General features: G+C 30.7%; 4 protein-coding genes across 5 annotated transcripts in view; all 4 read left to right on the top strand.

Annotated features, from left to right (window-relative positions):
• Positions 1–4,341, top strand: part of LOC108977268 — a 21,563-nt gene extending 17,222 nt beyond the window's left edge. Inside the window, exons 3-4 of the mRNA XM_018946882.1 lie at positions 2,706–2,986; positions 3,054–4,341. Of these exons, the coding sequence (XP_018802427.1) occupies positions 2,706–2,986; positions 3,054–3,727 (955 nt within the window). The 3' untranslated portion in view covers positions 3,728–4,341. The remainder of the gene's footprint in view (positions 1–2,705; positions 2,987–3,053) is intronic.
• A 3,763-nt stretch (positions 4,342–8,104) lies between these two features.
• On the top strand, positions 8,105–10,149 carry LOC108977293 (zinc finger protein 391-like). 2 transcript variants are annotated; one of them, XM_018946907.1, is made up of 3 exons: positions 8,105–8,284; positions 8,357–8,646; positions 8,702–10,149. In XM_018946907.1, exons 1-3 carry the CDS (start codon positions 8,203–8,205, stop codon positions 10,082–10,084), a joined length of 1,755 nt encoding a protein of 584 aa, XP_018802452.1. In that variant the 5' UTR covers positions 8,105–8,202; the 3' UTR covers positions 10,085–10,149. The 2 variants fall into 2 exon arrangements, with proteins under 2 accessions (XP_018802452.1, XP_018802451.1); XM_018946906.1 differs by having other exon boundaries at positions 8,105–8,646.
• A 364-nt stretch (positions 10,150–10,513) lies between these two features.
• On the top strand, positions 10,514–12,935 carry LOC108977291 (zinc finger protein 287). Its single transcript, XM_018946905.1, has 3 exons — positions 10,514–11,121; positions 11,253–11,871; positions 11,946–12,935. The coding sequence occupies exons 1-3, from the start codon at positions 10,615–10,617 to the stop codon at positions 12,755–12,757; spliced, it is 1,938 nt and encodes a 645-aa protein (XP_018802450.1). The 5' UTR covers positions 10,514–10,614; the 3' UTR covers positions 12,758–12,935.
• Positions 12,936–13,225: 290 nt separating this feature from the next.
• On the top strand, positions 13,226–14,831 carry LOC108977247 (platelet-activating factor acetylhydrolase IB subunit beta homolog). The gene is made up of 4 exons (XM_018946851.1): positions 13,226–13,477; positions 13,548–13,758; positions 13,935–14,057; positions 14,159–14,831. Exons 1-4 carry the CDS (start codon positions 13,416–13,418, stop codon positions 14,438–14,440), a joined length of 678 nt encoding a protein of 225 aa, XP_018802396.1. The 5' UTR covers positions 13,226–13,415; the 3' UTR covers positions 14,441–14,831.
• The last annotated feature ends 650 nt before the right edge of the window (positions 14,832–15,481 follow it).

Raw genomic sequence — 15,481 nt, forward strand, 5'->3', positions numbered from 1 at the left:
TACATACTTACATATGTTTGTAAAAATATTAATAATTCTTAACTCTTAAAACATTTATTATAAAAAAATTTCGTTTGAAAAACATCACAGTTTTTAAAATAGTTTGAGGGAGTCTCCAAAATCAAATTTAGTTGTTGTGATATTAAAGATTATTTTTCCAAAATTTGCTCAAAATAAAAATTCTTATTATACCCGGAACTGGGCATATTAAGCTTGCTACGATGAATGCACCATAGGAGATAATATAAAGTTTACATATAAAAATTATCAATTATCGATTTAGCCAGGTCCGTCTGACTGTACTATATTTATGCGAAAAATTAGGGACTAGAATTTTTTTAGATATCAATCGGAAATTTCGCACAAATCCTTTTTCACCAAGAAGCTGCCCATTTGACGGAACCACCGATATTGGACTACTATAGCCTATAGCTGCCATACAAACTGGCAGATCAAAACCAAGTTGTTAAAATATTGACATCATGCTCTTGTACATTCATAAGTGGATACATGTGTAGATGTATTTGTGTTTCGTCTGCTTTGTTTTCCAACGCCCATTAATTATTGGTTTTTATTGAGCCAGAAGTCTGCTACAAAGCTATTTTTTGCAAAAGTTAATTGATACATACATATATACATATAAAGAGAATGGCTATATCTACATACATATTCTGTACGCATAATATAAATCAACGAATTTAAGTTAAATTACCTTAAACTATATGAAAATTTATAAAGAACAATAAATAGAACGCATTTTGTGTTTGTAAACAAAACGGTTGTGATATCGCGTTGTGTAAGCACACTTGATGTATGTATACATATGTATGTATATGTGCGTATACCTATAAGTTTGTATTTTGGTTTGTGTGAGTATCTACAATTAATTTTGTCTTATCGGTTGATGATTTCACGCGGTATTCCTCTTGTTATGAGCAATGGTGTGGCGGTTTTCACCTGAACACAACAGCCAAGACAGCTGTCTACAAATACACACACATATCATCTATGATGGCTCAGTGTATGAATGCAGCTTACGCAGTGTTTATACTTGTATATGTGTATATGTATGTGGAATATATTCACTCGTACGTCGCAAAAATCAGCTGATAATTCGATAAAGTGAATTTTGTTGTTGTCAGCAATCTGTTGTTTTGCTTGTGTTGTTATTGTTATTGACACTGCAGTCGGTACTTGTTTGTGTTCTTACAAAGTTAGATCATTTATTTTGGTTCCGTATTGTTTGCAAGCACGCAAGCCTATGAATATTTGTATATATTTATGTGTGTACATATAACACCATATAYATATATTCTAATAAAGTACATGCATAAGTAAATACATACATACATACACACATATATAAAGTGGTTGGTAATTATAGCAAATCGTAAGCATTTTAATGCTGATGGATTTGAAACATTGCATTTCTTAAAGCTATTTGTAGTTTTGTAAGCAACTGCTTGCATACATACATATGTATGTCGGTACATATACATATTGTATCAAGGTCGAGCACCTCTTAGTCGCTTAACTAAGTACAAATGTATTTATAAAAATAAGTATGTTTGGATATACATACATATGTATGTATGTATCTTGTATGCGTTTTGCTAAAAATTAACTTTTGGCAATGGTGCCCATACTACAAAAAATATTATGGTCTAATTATTGTTCAAAAAAAAAAAAAAAAATATTAAATTAAATTGCAAATACAATTTTTTTTCAAGGGATAGAAAATTAAATTTGTTAAATTTTATTAGACTTTATACGTTTACAAAGTGCTTCTATATGTATACATTGATGTACCCAATTCTTGCATACACACCATCTGATCAAATTTAAACCGGACTGACAAAAAAAATACCTTTTCATGTAAAAATTAATTTAAAAAAATCGTTATTATCAAAATATACCTTTTTTTTCATTTACTTGTTATAAGCCTCGGCCGGGATAGACCTCAAGGTCTTTAGCGAGTTTTTATTTTTTTTCTTTTCGGTTAATTTTTGTTGCTCCAATTTCTCTCAACATTTTGACAGTTTCGACGTCATATTCATAAACTTATGTCACGTCACCAGTTATTATGCTTTTGGTGACTGTAGAGTTCTCAGTTTTCAACCATTTATTTTGAGACCTCTACTCAACGTCGTTTTAGTAAAACATTCAAAATTCAGGTTGTTTGAAACGAGTTTAGTGTTGACACGCTTCATACCAAAAATATAATATTAACCAAAATGTGCTGAGTCGAACCATAAGAGATATGGAGATCTTCTCCTCTCTTTATCTGATGTCAACACTATGACTTTGAAGCACTGTTTCTTTAACTTTGCGATGTTGTCGAAATTAGTTAGACAAAATTTCAAGCAAACTGCTTGTTGATTTTTTCCGTAGTAAAAATCGCCAGACAGAGTGTTCTTGTTGTAAATAAAAATCTGTCAAAAACACACTAATTGACTTACGGAGATAAAACTTAACACGGACATAAAATCATGTAACATTCAATACAAAATTCAGACCGGGTCATATTTGATCAGCTGGTATATACACTTATATATATTGCATATACAACTATTATGATTTTCGCTTTTTTTGTAAATAAGATATTACACTAACTTTTTATAAGTTGTTCAAATTTTATGAATGTGTGAACATAATATTATAATAAATATAATACTAATATTGCCTTATTTCTTTTAACTATTTAGGCTACACCTTCGTCCATTAGGCATTTTCTTTCTATCTCTATTCTTCTACTGGATTTATAAGACGCGCTGCAATTTCCGAATTATACCACCGCCTGAATTGCAAAAAATTTACAAATTTCGCAAAGAAAATAGAAAAATGTTCGGCGCAGCCTTGTTTACTGCCGGAGGATTCCTTGCGGTCGGTGGACCGATATTAACAGGTCTTTCTCTGGGCCTGGTTTTAGTGGCCATTGCAGTAATTTTAGCCAATAAGGTTGAATATGAGGCTTTACGAAGAGAGCGTAAGTTTTATTTGATGCTAAAATACCCCATCAATAATACTTAAGCATATATTTTTTTATATTTTAGGACGTCGTGGCAGACACTATTATAACGACTACAGTGGTAGCGAAACTGGAACCTGCACAGAAACGGGTACGGACAGTGAGTCCGAAATGGATGATGAATTTTTGCCAGACACAAGCTCAAACAATCTTGTGCTATTGGCACGTGCAAGTGATCAAGCCTCATACTCCATTAAGACCGAGGACATCGATGATAAAGATGATGATGACGCTAGTAATGGAAGTGATGATATACCATCAGAGCTTTTAATACCCGACTCCATACCGGAGTTGAATGAAAACTCCACGGATGATGACGATGATCTGATGCCGGTCATCAATGTTGATGAGCTAAATGCAGATCCGCGCACAATTGCCAGTAATATACGCTTTGAGAAGTGTCACTTTAAGTCTGACTCCTCCTCGTCATCGGAGGAAAATTTGTCGAAAGGTTTAAATTTTACCGATTCGGCAAAGCCTGTCAACACCGCCACGAATGATGGCGTTGTTGCCGCCTTGGTCGCCACAACATCCGCTCAAGCACTACTCGAAGGTGGCAGCAAGCTACTGCCTAGCCTTGTCAGCGGCCTAATCGGGCTAGGAAACAAAAATGTAGCTACCATCAACAGTAGCAAAAGCAAAGTAAAGGAGGAAGACCGCTCCTCCGAAAGTGACTTTGAGATCATCGATCACGAATAGGAACGCAGCTTATAATATTCCCGAGTCCAAAGAATAATATATGTATGCATATACATGTATTTATAGATATACTAGTATACTGGCGAGGAAAGGTAATTAGAAAGTGAAGGACAATTCAAAATAAATACAGTTGTACTTATTTTTAGCTAATGATTTTTAAAATATATATACTATTGTTTAAAGGATTTGCATCATGTTTTTAGTAGCAGCTTTCTTTTATTTATTTATTTATTTATTTATTTTTTTTTATAAATTCTTCTTTATTTTTTGGCAACCATTTTGTCTGTAATTTGTTTGTAGTTTAATCGGTGGAGTTTTTAGTTTAAATTATTTTCATTTTCTGCTGCGCTTTCCACTAAATTCGTGATGCTTATCCTTTAAATATCAAACATTCACAATAACATTTTTCAACATACAAAATAATACTGAAAACTTACAAAGACAAATTATGAATACATATTTGCCCGTACAACCAATTTACTTTTAAAAATATTGATCTCAGTTTAAAGCAATAAAATATATGTTTTTCCTTTTGCTATGACTCGTTTCCTCAACATTGAAAATCTATTTGGACATAATTCTTTGGCGGTGTTTTTTTAACAAAAAAACTTGTTTTCCCATTTTCTTTATTTATTTGTTATTGAATTTTTTTAATTATTATTTATTCTTTTTTCAACAATTTAAACTTATTTTTTTTTTTAATTGTACCAATATTTTTGATTTGATATTCCTATCTATTAAATTTCGTATGAAAAATTTTTTTTTTTTTTTGGATTGTTTGGATTTTTATGTTATATACAAATGAATATAATTTTATTAAAAAATATTTAGAATTTTGTTTTAATTTGGAAAACTTATAATTTAAAATATGTTTTTTTATCTTTTATGATTTTACCATACATATAAATTGATATATGTATTCCATAATGACGAGTTATGTAAATCTTTATTTTTTATGATTTTTTAAATATATTTTTGTTTAATTTCACATAATTAAAAAAATTGTATATAAAATATAATATCAAACAAAATTAGTTAAGTTTCAAACTAATTTTTATTTATTTATTTGTTTTGCATTGATTTTGAAAATAATGTTTTTTTTTTAATCTACCTTTTTTTGGTAATTATTCCAGAAAACATTAAGAATTTAAAACGTAATTTTTTATTCCACAATTTTTCCTCTTTGATTTATAATAAAAAAAGCAAGTAAAAGCAATATAGAATACCTATTTTGATTTTTACGAATTCTCAAGTTTTCTGCAATTTTTAATTTCAAATATTTTCTTTGGGTTTTTATCTTTATGTAAAAGCATACATAAATATTTATATATCTTTATTTTTTACATAATTAAAAATTATATAATGAAATGTTTAAAAAAGATTTAAATTGAATACAAAATATTATAATATTTCCTCATTTACTTTTTTCTATAAATTGTGCTAATTCTATTTAAAACGATTTTGAATATACTTTTATTACTAAACTTGACATTATAAAAAAAATATATTATATTTTCAGTTAAAATGTTTTTTTTTTACATTTTGTAAAATCAACTTTGCATATTTTATGCGTATGCGTGCTTTCAATTTAATCACGAGTTTAACCTTATAAAAAATATTTTCAGTTTTTGTTTCGAAATTCTAAAATGTTGAATTCACAAGTTTTCTGCATTTTTTTAGTTAAAAATGTTATTTCGATTTAATGGCCTATTCAAAATAAATAAGAGTTGTACATGTATATTTACATACATACATATGTTTGTATGTTTGATAAACTTTTCTGAAATTAAAATTAATGTAAATTTGAATTTTTACATAAATGGGCAAGAAAAACTTCCAATTTTTTAATGAAAAATTTATTGATAAATATTTCTACTTTTATATTAAATCCTGATTGCTAATATTTTAAATATAAAATTAATGAAACATTATTCTTAATATATAAATTTCGTAAAATGTATTTTATTGAAAGTTTTTCYAAAAAGAATTTGATTGAGTAAATTAACAAAAAGATCCTAATGCAAACACATTTTATTGACAATTTTCTGATTATTAGTGTTAAAAATTAATTAAATGGATTAATTAACTTTTGTAAAAAAAAACATATTTTATTAAAAATTTTAGTAGTGTTAAAAAATTATTCATTTAGGAAAATACTATATACAATTATTTAGATTTCATTTATTGAAATTTTAATAAAACTACTTGTATTTGTTAACCAAACGACATTGGTGCGCCAAAAATCGTGCTTATACTATTAGAGTTTTTTTTAAGTATCTAAAAATTTTTGTATATAAAATTTGTAAATTGCGTATTTATATAATAATAATTATAAGCATAACAAAGTTTCATACTTACTCACTCACTTTGTAAAGTTTTCCAAAATTAAGTATGAAATTTTTAATAAAAAAAAATTAATATTAATTTAAAATATTTTTTACCATACTTGTACATTGGAAATTAAGAAGAGAACTGATTATATAACTTGTATTTTGTTTTATTATTTTTGGCACATAGGCAAAGGATGTTAATAAAGAATATGTATAAACATATTTGTAAACATAAATACAATACTAAAATAATATATATCTACATTTAAGCATTACATATAACTGCTCTATTATTATTTAGCTAACAGAGTTTAAGGAATTTGTAAAATAATTATTAATATTAAATATGGTTATGCACAATGAATTCAAACAAATTTATAACCTACAGTAAAAGAAAATATAAATAAATATTCTAGTTTGTAATTGTATATGTAAACGTGAACATGTGAAACTATTGTCTGTCTTACTGTCTACAATATAATGAGCAATTACACATAAGGATCACAATTAAATGAGGAATAATGAACTATGAATAAGTCTAAATGTAAATGCTAAAAAATAACTGGATAAATATTTTTTAATTAATCCTAGTAAAAGTATAATAATGCGATTACATATATTAGTACATTTGTAGTTATATAAGTTTAAAGTTACTAAATGAAAACAATTCTAACGCTTGAAAGAATTGAGTTATAGTGTGTAATAAACTATATATTTTAGCGGTACTCATAGAAATACGTATATAGCCTGCAACACATTGGAATATTTGTAACTTTTATCACAAGCTTGTAAGACGAGGAACAAATGCAATTGAAAAAAAAAAATGGATAAATTAATGAATTTATGTCGTTAATTTACAACAAAAATTGTATGGCAAATTGTACTTGTAAAATAATTATAAGGCTACACTTAATAAATCCATTTACGTGTTTTTATGAATACCCTATTATATTTCAAATTAATAGTAAATATACATAAATATATACATTTAAAAACGATATGAAATGTGTTTTCATTTTATTTCACTTACCGGTGGGGATTAAGCAGATCGAAGTATCACTGTTGTGGGCTTAAAAGATTGGTAATGTTGCTGTAATATTAACTGTGATTATAAAAAGATCACGTTTTATGTATGTTTATTTGCTGTTGTTGAACGTAATTTAATTTTTTTACTACTGAGGTTCGGTGGTGGCAGCCAGCATATGGAAACAATCTTTAGTTTTCAGTTTGGAACCCGACTTTCTAAACATAATTCGAAAACGACTTTGTAATGATACGATAAATCAGGTGCTCTAGGAGTGTCTTCGCACATATCAATTTACGTCTTATGATTGAATGTGAAGCTGATCAAAGAATATGCTTTTACTCGCACATTTTTCTTCGTCGTATTTTGTTGCGATATGACAGTTGACTATAGCTTGCACGAGGCTGTGACTGGTTGTAGGTATTCAGGTTAGAATACCTTTTGCTTTTTGTTCTTACATGACGCCTGCCGGTATCTGATAACAATATCCCTGATATCGACATGAATCGTATAATTCTTTCCAAAGCTTGTAGCTATATTTCTTAACTTCTCAAAGTAGTTATATATTTTATATTTTATTATTTGCTCTTTTCCTTTGTGAAACTGTCATTCTTAATGCTTACGTCGGTAAACTGTCAGCTTTGGCAGAATTAACGGAAACATCGGTTGTCTGCGGAAACGAAGAGTATATGTATTCAAATAGCTGTATATAAAAATGTCAAAAGGCCTGTTTCTTATCTGCCAATTACCAATATTTCAAATTTCTCGTAAGAAACACTTTATTCGTGATTGACACCAATTGAGTATTAACATGACAAATTTAAATGAATTATATACCTTCACACAGCTTATTTGCCTAAAAAAATTTCATCTCATTATATATTCATATAATTTTTTTTTTTTTTAATGCATTTGTATATTATTTTTGAGACAATCTGGCACTACAGCACATTGTGGAATGCAACCGTACAAAATTTGTTGGCTGTCAAATAATTTGTATTTTTTTATTCTTCGGCAATTTTATAAACAATAGGACGAGATCCTTATTTAATTTCATATATTGTTATTGGGAGTATTTATTTTTTTGAAAGAAATTATAGCTTTAAAGTTTGTTTGACGAAATGAGTGAAATAACACATGAAAATATGCAATCATTCTGTCGGACGTGTCTTGAAGAACTGGGGGACAAGTCATCACTATTGGGTGAAAAATATAGCGTTTATGAAAATGAAGATATCGAAAAATTTATACTAATGTGCAATTCAACGCCCACAGAAGACTTTGACGAGCTCCCGCAGTTCATATGCTATAAATGTCATAAAAAATTACAGTCCTTTAATGATTTCCGTGATAAAATTATTCAGTCACATCTCTTTTTAAACAATATTCTAAAAGAGCATAAAGATTCGACTACAATTTTCGAAAATGAAAGGATGCTGGACAGTGGTCAAGGTAGTGAAGACCAACAAGATAATAGTGTAGGAATATCTGATATTGAAGTTTTGCATGGATATACATACTCAACAAGAAGTCATGAAAAGCTTCAAAATTGTATAGAAAATACGGTATGAAAAACAATTAAATCTAAATTTTTGAATACATTTTCTATTCATTTGACAGGTAGTAAAAATTCTTCAAGACCCTGGCGGTACACACAGTGCTATGAATAAAGATTTTAAAGAGGAAATATTTGATGAAGTTGTTGAAGAAATAGAGATAGATATAAGTGCTATTAAAGGAGACCAAAAGACAACATCAGACGATGAAGATACATTGGATGATTTCAAATTTTCGAGAGCAACAAACGTGGAACAAAATGATGAAAGATTTCAATATGTAGATACTTCTATTCAAACTACAGATGCGCAACACAATGAATGCGAAGACAATTGTGGCAAACCAGGTGTTGGAAATGGTGAATATTCCCTAAGTTTATCAACAACAACACGAGACACCAACAAAACAAGAATTATAAAGCATAAAATGTTTCCTCATAATAAAACAAAGAAACCTGCAAAAAACGGAGATAGTTCCTTAAGAATGCCATCCGCTAAAAAAAGTAGAAACTATGTACCTGAAGTAAAATTTCAATGTGAGCAATGCCCTCGACGCTGTGTAACTTGGGAAAATTATGAAGCCCACTTACGTACCCATCAAGGCCTGAAACCATATGTGTGCAGTGAATGCAATCGCAGCTTTAATAGAGCAGCTCATTTCCGTGCCCATGTACGTGAGGATCACGGACCTGTGACACTGCAATATATCTGCTCGTTTGAGGGTTGTGGTAAAATATTCAAGCGCGAAAATACTTATAAAAACCACTACCGTCTTAAACATACAACAGTTCCTTATGAAAGTCGTGAATCTAAAAGATATGTCTGTGAGGATTGTGGAAGAACATTTAGAAATGTAACCACACTCAAAGAGCATCGCTATAAACACGCACCCGAAGAAGATTACCCTTTTAAATGTGAAGAATGTGGTAAAAGATATCGTTCTAAACGAACTTATAAGGATCATCAATTGCGACATTCCGGCATTAAAAATTATATTTGTACTTATTGCGGCATGAAAAAAACTACACAAAATGAACTACGCGCACACATTAATTACCACACAAAAGAGAAACAATGGCCCTGTCCAAAATGCCCAAGTGTCTTCAACAGTTCTGGTAATCTTGGCATGCATGATCGTATTGTACATAAGGGAATCCGACCCTTTACATGTAGATTCTGTGATCTCAGTTTTGGCAAACAAGATACTTTGAAACACCACGAAATGAGACACACTGGTGAAAAACCTCATGGTTGCGAATTATGTGGCAAACGTTTTATACAGATTGTAGCACTTCGAGCGCACATGAAAACCCATAAAAAGGGATTGGCACTGAAAGCTATAATTCCCTTGGTCACAGAACAACGTTTTGAAACAAAAGTGGAGTCAGCAAAAGAAGTTGAGACGGATTTAGAATTACCAGGCTGTTCTAAAGATGTTAGTTTGTAATATAATGTTATTAATACTATAATTCTTTATATCTTTGTAAATAAATTGAAAGTAATTAACTAATACAGTGCATTGTTTGTATATCAAATCAAAAACAGATTTTGAAGAAAATTGTTTTGTTTACGCACAGCTGTTTTTAGTTTTTCTGTCAATTCGGTTAGGAGACTACTTTGCAACCCTGCCCCATGTTTGCATTTTACTTTCATTTTATAGCATCTTTTTGGTTCACCATTTAATAAAAATAATTGAAAAATAACATTGATATTGGCAAAATATAGAATTTCGGAATATGTAGTAGATATTAAAGCAAACTATGTTGCAAATAAAAAAAAAAAACCGATTTAAAAAAAAATAAACTTATTATTAGCAGCTGATGCAATGATGTCACAACACTGTTTTACTCAAGAAATGTCAAAATAACCAACGCTCAAGAAAAATTCATAGAAAATCGATTATAGTTTTGATATTGACAAATTGTGAACTTTGTGAAAAATAATTATAAAATATAGTAATTGTGAAGCAGTGAAATAATGAATAATCAACTTACGCGCAATAATTTGCAAGAATTCTGTCGAACTTGCTTAAGCAGTTTGCAAAAACGTCGCAAACGTGAAAAGGAGGATACGCCTACTAGTTTTCAACAGCTGAAGGTTAAGGTTAATCAAGGAGATGACGAAAATGATTCTGAAACAAATCATAGTTATAATCTTAGTCTGCTACCGCAATTGCAAAAATTATTCATGTTATTTACTTCCTTGGAAATATCAGAGGATAGCGATGAAGATGCTTACCCACGAAGTCTATGTCAACTATGCTATGAAAAAATGATTGATTTCCAAGAGTTTCGAAACTTGGCCATTAATTCTGCGGAAGTCTTATACAAAATTGTTAATAGTTTGGATGATGAAATGCCCAAAACTTCTGCTGAGACACCAACGTTTCAAACAATTGAAATTACTAAAGAGATAAAAACAGAGACTGTAGTAAGGGAAAGAAGCTACCAATTCAATGATGACGATGATGATGATGATCAGTTGGTAAGAATATATGGTCTTTTATACGTATGAATATTAAGTTCAATTATGAAAGTTATTTTAACAGAAATGTATGCTTTTATTTGTACAATTTTTACTGAAGTATTATATTATTATTATTATTTTTAATTTAGCTTTTACCAGAACTAGCTCCGTTGATGGAACGACCAATTAAAACAGAACCGGAAAACTATTATAAATCTGAGTCTGAAACTATATTACCAAATGATGATAATTCGGAAAATTCATCGAATGTTGTTGTAAAGCATGAAATTGATTCGGAATACGAGGAAGATAATTCCCTATTCTATGAACGTAATGCATTAAGCGCAGCAGATAACTCAGTTAGCGATGATGCAGATGATGAGGAACATGCTTTGAGAAATGGCGCGGCCAATACGTCCAGTATGTCTCTTAATAACTCACCAGTAACTGTAGGAGGAAGACAAAGGTTTAGTGCATCCTCCCGTAAACGCGATCGCAACAAAAAGTCATTAAAGTGTCCTCGTTGTGATAAACAAGTCTATAAAAAAGTGTACCTGGACGCTCACATTCGGGCCGTGCATGAAGGGTTTGAGAAGCCGTTTCTTTGTTTGGAATGTCAAAAGGATTTCACACGCTACGAACATCTACATACGCATATTCAATCTAAGCATTTAATCAAACAACGATTTATATGCGGTTTAAATGGCTGCGATGCCGTTTTTAAGTTGAGCAATACTTTGGAGACTCATCGACAAGTCGTACATACAGGTAAATTAAATATTTTGGTGAAATCCTATATAATGGTAAATATGTTGATTGATTGTGTATTTATTTTAATGCAGCTACGTTTTCATACGGCCTAAAGGATATGTTAGAACTTCACCAAGCTCAACTGAATGAAGAAGTAGAGATAAACCATATCTGTCAACACTGTTTCAAGACATACAGCTCAAAACGTGCACTCTCCGAACATTTGAAGCGACATGCCCAAATCAAGGATCATGTTTGTAAAGTATGTGGCGTTGCCAAAGTAACGCGCACGGAGCTATTAACGCATATGCGTATACATAAACCGAATCTGGAGAAATTCAAGTGCAGCATTTGTCCGCAGGAATTCAACCATAAAAATGCTATATCTCGCCATGTGCGTGTCGTACACGAGGGCCAACGACGCTTTCCATGCAGTTTTTGTCCCAAACGTTTTGGTACACGTAATTCGCAAGTATGCCATGAACGTCTACACACTGGCGAACGTCCGTTCAATTGTGAACTCTGTCACAAGCGGTACGCTCAAGTGGAAGGCCTCAAATCACATATGAAAAGTCATGACAAGAACTTGCGCACACATGTCTGCTCTTTTTGTTCGCAACGTTTTATAACAAGAAAAAATCTAATCGATCACGAAAAGCGTCACCGAAGTGATAAGCCCCATATATGTAACACCTGTAGTCGTGGGTTCTTTTCAATTGAAGATCTGGGTGTGCATAAGCAGTCGCATACGGAAGAAGAATTGCGTGAGATGGCGTGCAATGAATATGAGTTGTATCAAGATGCTGGCGATAGTCTTGGAGAGCACGTAATGGAAACCGAATCAATTAACGACCAAGGCCACCAGGCATATATGGGCTATAGCAGTTCGCAGAGTAGCAACTGAATTTCAGACAAAGTGTTTATAGTAACTGATTTCGTATGAACGGATAATATGGCAATTATTTTGCAAGCACTCTTAAATATCTATGGATGTGTAATTTTTACCACCACTTGCATAAACTAGCTTGGAAAATGGCTGCATTAATTTAAATACAAATATATTTATTAAATGATAAAATTTATTATATTTTTTTTTATCTTTCATGGGTTAAAAGTTCCGTTTATTTATTGTTAAGTGCTATTAGGTGTACGTAACTATAATACCTGAAAATCAAGAAAAAGATGTTTGATATGCGAGGTTGTTATTGCTCTTTGAAATACATGTTTCTTTTGCGACACGGTTAATTCCAAGTTACAAAATCGACATTTATTTTTTATTTCCATTAAAATGTCCTCAGCAGTCCTCAAAACTAAATCTTTTCGCAAAAAGTACACAGAAGCACTATTGTGAATGGTTAGTAAAAAGAAAAGAAGCATTAGATAAACGTCAGGCTAGTCTGCGAATTTCTTTTTTGTAAATTTATTAAAATATTAATTACCGGAAAAATCTTAAAGAAAGAAACAAAATCTACGAAAACCTTATACGTTTCTTCCGTATAATTTTAAGTGTATTTAGGTAGTGTGGAAATTATTTCCTTAGCAAAAATCAAAAAATTAAAAAAATGAACCCCTGTACTGTACCCACCCAACGTCCGGACGTAGATGGCGACGAACGCTGGATTTGGTATGTTAATTAGTTTCCTAATTAATTGATCCACCCTACATATTTATTGAGTTGTAAATTCTTCGAACAGTATTCATCGTCGATTTATTTCTGAATGTCGTGAAAAGGATCCTGACGTTATATTTTTGGGAGATTGTGTTCTAGAAACGTTGCAGGAATCGGAAACATGGAATGAATATTTTGCACCAATGCATTGCCTTAACTTCAGCATACGTGGTGATCGAACGGAAAATGTGCTTTGGCGTGTGGAAAACGGTGAACTGGACAATGTTAAACCGAAGGTGAGTAACAATACAAACAAACTGCAAAGTAGGATATATTAAAATAAAATATGATTAATTTAAACCAAAATTAATATTTGTACTTTATCAAAGCCTTGAGGATGTAGTTATTCTGTAATTATTAAATTTTTTTATAACATAAATTTTGGGAATACCATCTCTCTATTCATATATAGATTGTGGTATTGCATGTGGGCACTAATAATACGGAAAATACGGCTGAGCAGATAGCGGAAGGTATAGTGGAAATTGTGCAAAGAATACGTGCGAAGTTGCCGGACACTTATATCGTATTACCTGTAAGTTAATTTTGAACACGGTTTATGTAAACAATTGATGTTTATCTGAATTGCACAGCGTAGACGTGTTATCGTTTTTCTAATTTTACACTTAATTTCAGACATTACTGCCTCGCGGTCAGCTACCAAATAAATTGAGAGAGAAAAACGATGCAGTTAATCGAATTGTTAAGGAAAAAGTAATTGGTCTCAATCAGGTGCAAACTGTTTGCATCGATAAGGGTCTGCTGCAAACAGACAACAGCATTAGTCATCACGACATGTTCGACTATAAGAATTTGACGAATAGTGGCGCGAAAAAAGCATTCGAGCCGGTTCATGATTTACTCTCGCAAATTTTGAATGAAAATGAACCAGAAAAGGATTTAACGCCATCAGAATAGTTGCATGCATATGCCTATAGGGCCGAAAAGGTCCAATAAACTATTGTAACTGCATTATCGACATCGGCATCACACAAACGGAACGAAGACTACAAATGCCAGATAAAAGTTTCCTCGGCAGCTTAAAGCAGCAACTGGTCATTTCTTAAAATGCTCACATAAAAAAGCTAATTTATATACAAAAACAAAACAAAAAATCCAAAATTATCTCATCACCTAAAATATATTTTATATTATTTATTATATTAATTTAACATGCATGGATTCATATTAGCACTTGTATAAGTAAAATTTCCAAAGAGTATGTTGGCCTTTGCGCTGTATGAGAGAAATTTAACTGTAATTGCTAGGAATATGCTTTGCAGAGATCTCAAAATCAATTGTAGAAATGGAAAACGCACATTCCACATTATGTAAAAAATGTAATTGAACAACCAAACTGACCTTTAGCGCCAACATACAAAATCGTAAAAGCAAAACAAAAAATATATTATATCTTCCATATTTCATTTAACTGAGTCGCACTATATACATATGTATTATTTTTATTGAACCATAGATACAATGAATATACTTATTATTTTAAGTTGAAAGTAAATAAAAGCAACATATTTTTTATGCAAAATTTTGAATTGTTTAGTTTACTATACGTACCAGAAGCCCATATTCGAAACTACGATCATCGAATGTTGGGTTATGATTATCTACTACAGTCAACCGCAGCTATATTTGAACACTTGTCGAAATTCATTACAATTCTATTACTATAAAAATATAATTTTGCGATAAACAATCCACAAAAGTTTAAACAATTATATTATTTCACGATTTTCGATTTAATGAAATTTCTGCTGAAAAGAAAAATTGAAAAACAAATAAATTAAATTCGGAACATTATGATTTTTCAAAATACTATTTTATTTTTTGGAATAATTTGCACTATATATTATGCAAGTCACTTATATACCATTTTTTTTGCAACAATGATTAAAAATAGTTTTGTATAATCATTTCCGGTCTCTAATACATTTTTAGAAGTGA

The sequence above is a fragment of the Bactrocera latifrons genome, unplaced genomic scaffold, assembly GCF_001853355.1.
Source record: "Bactrocera latifrons isolate USDA-ARS-PBARC rearing strain unplaced genomic scaffold, ASM185335v1 scaffold_86, whole genome shotgun sequence".
Lineage (NCBI taxonomy): Eukaryota > Metazoa > Arthropoda > Insecta > Diptera > Tephritidae > Bactrocera > Bactrocera latifrons.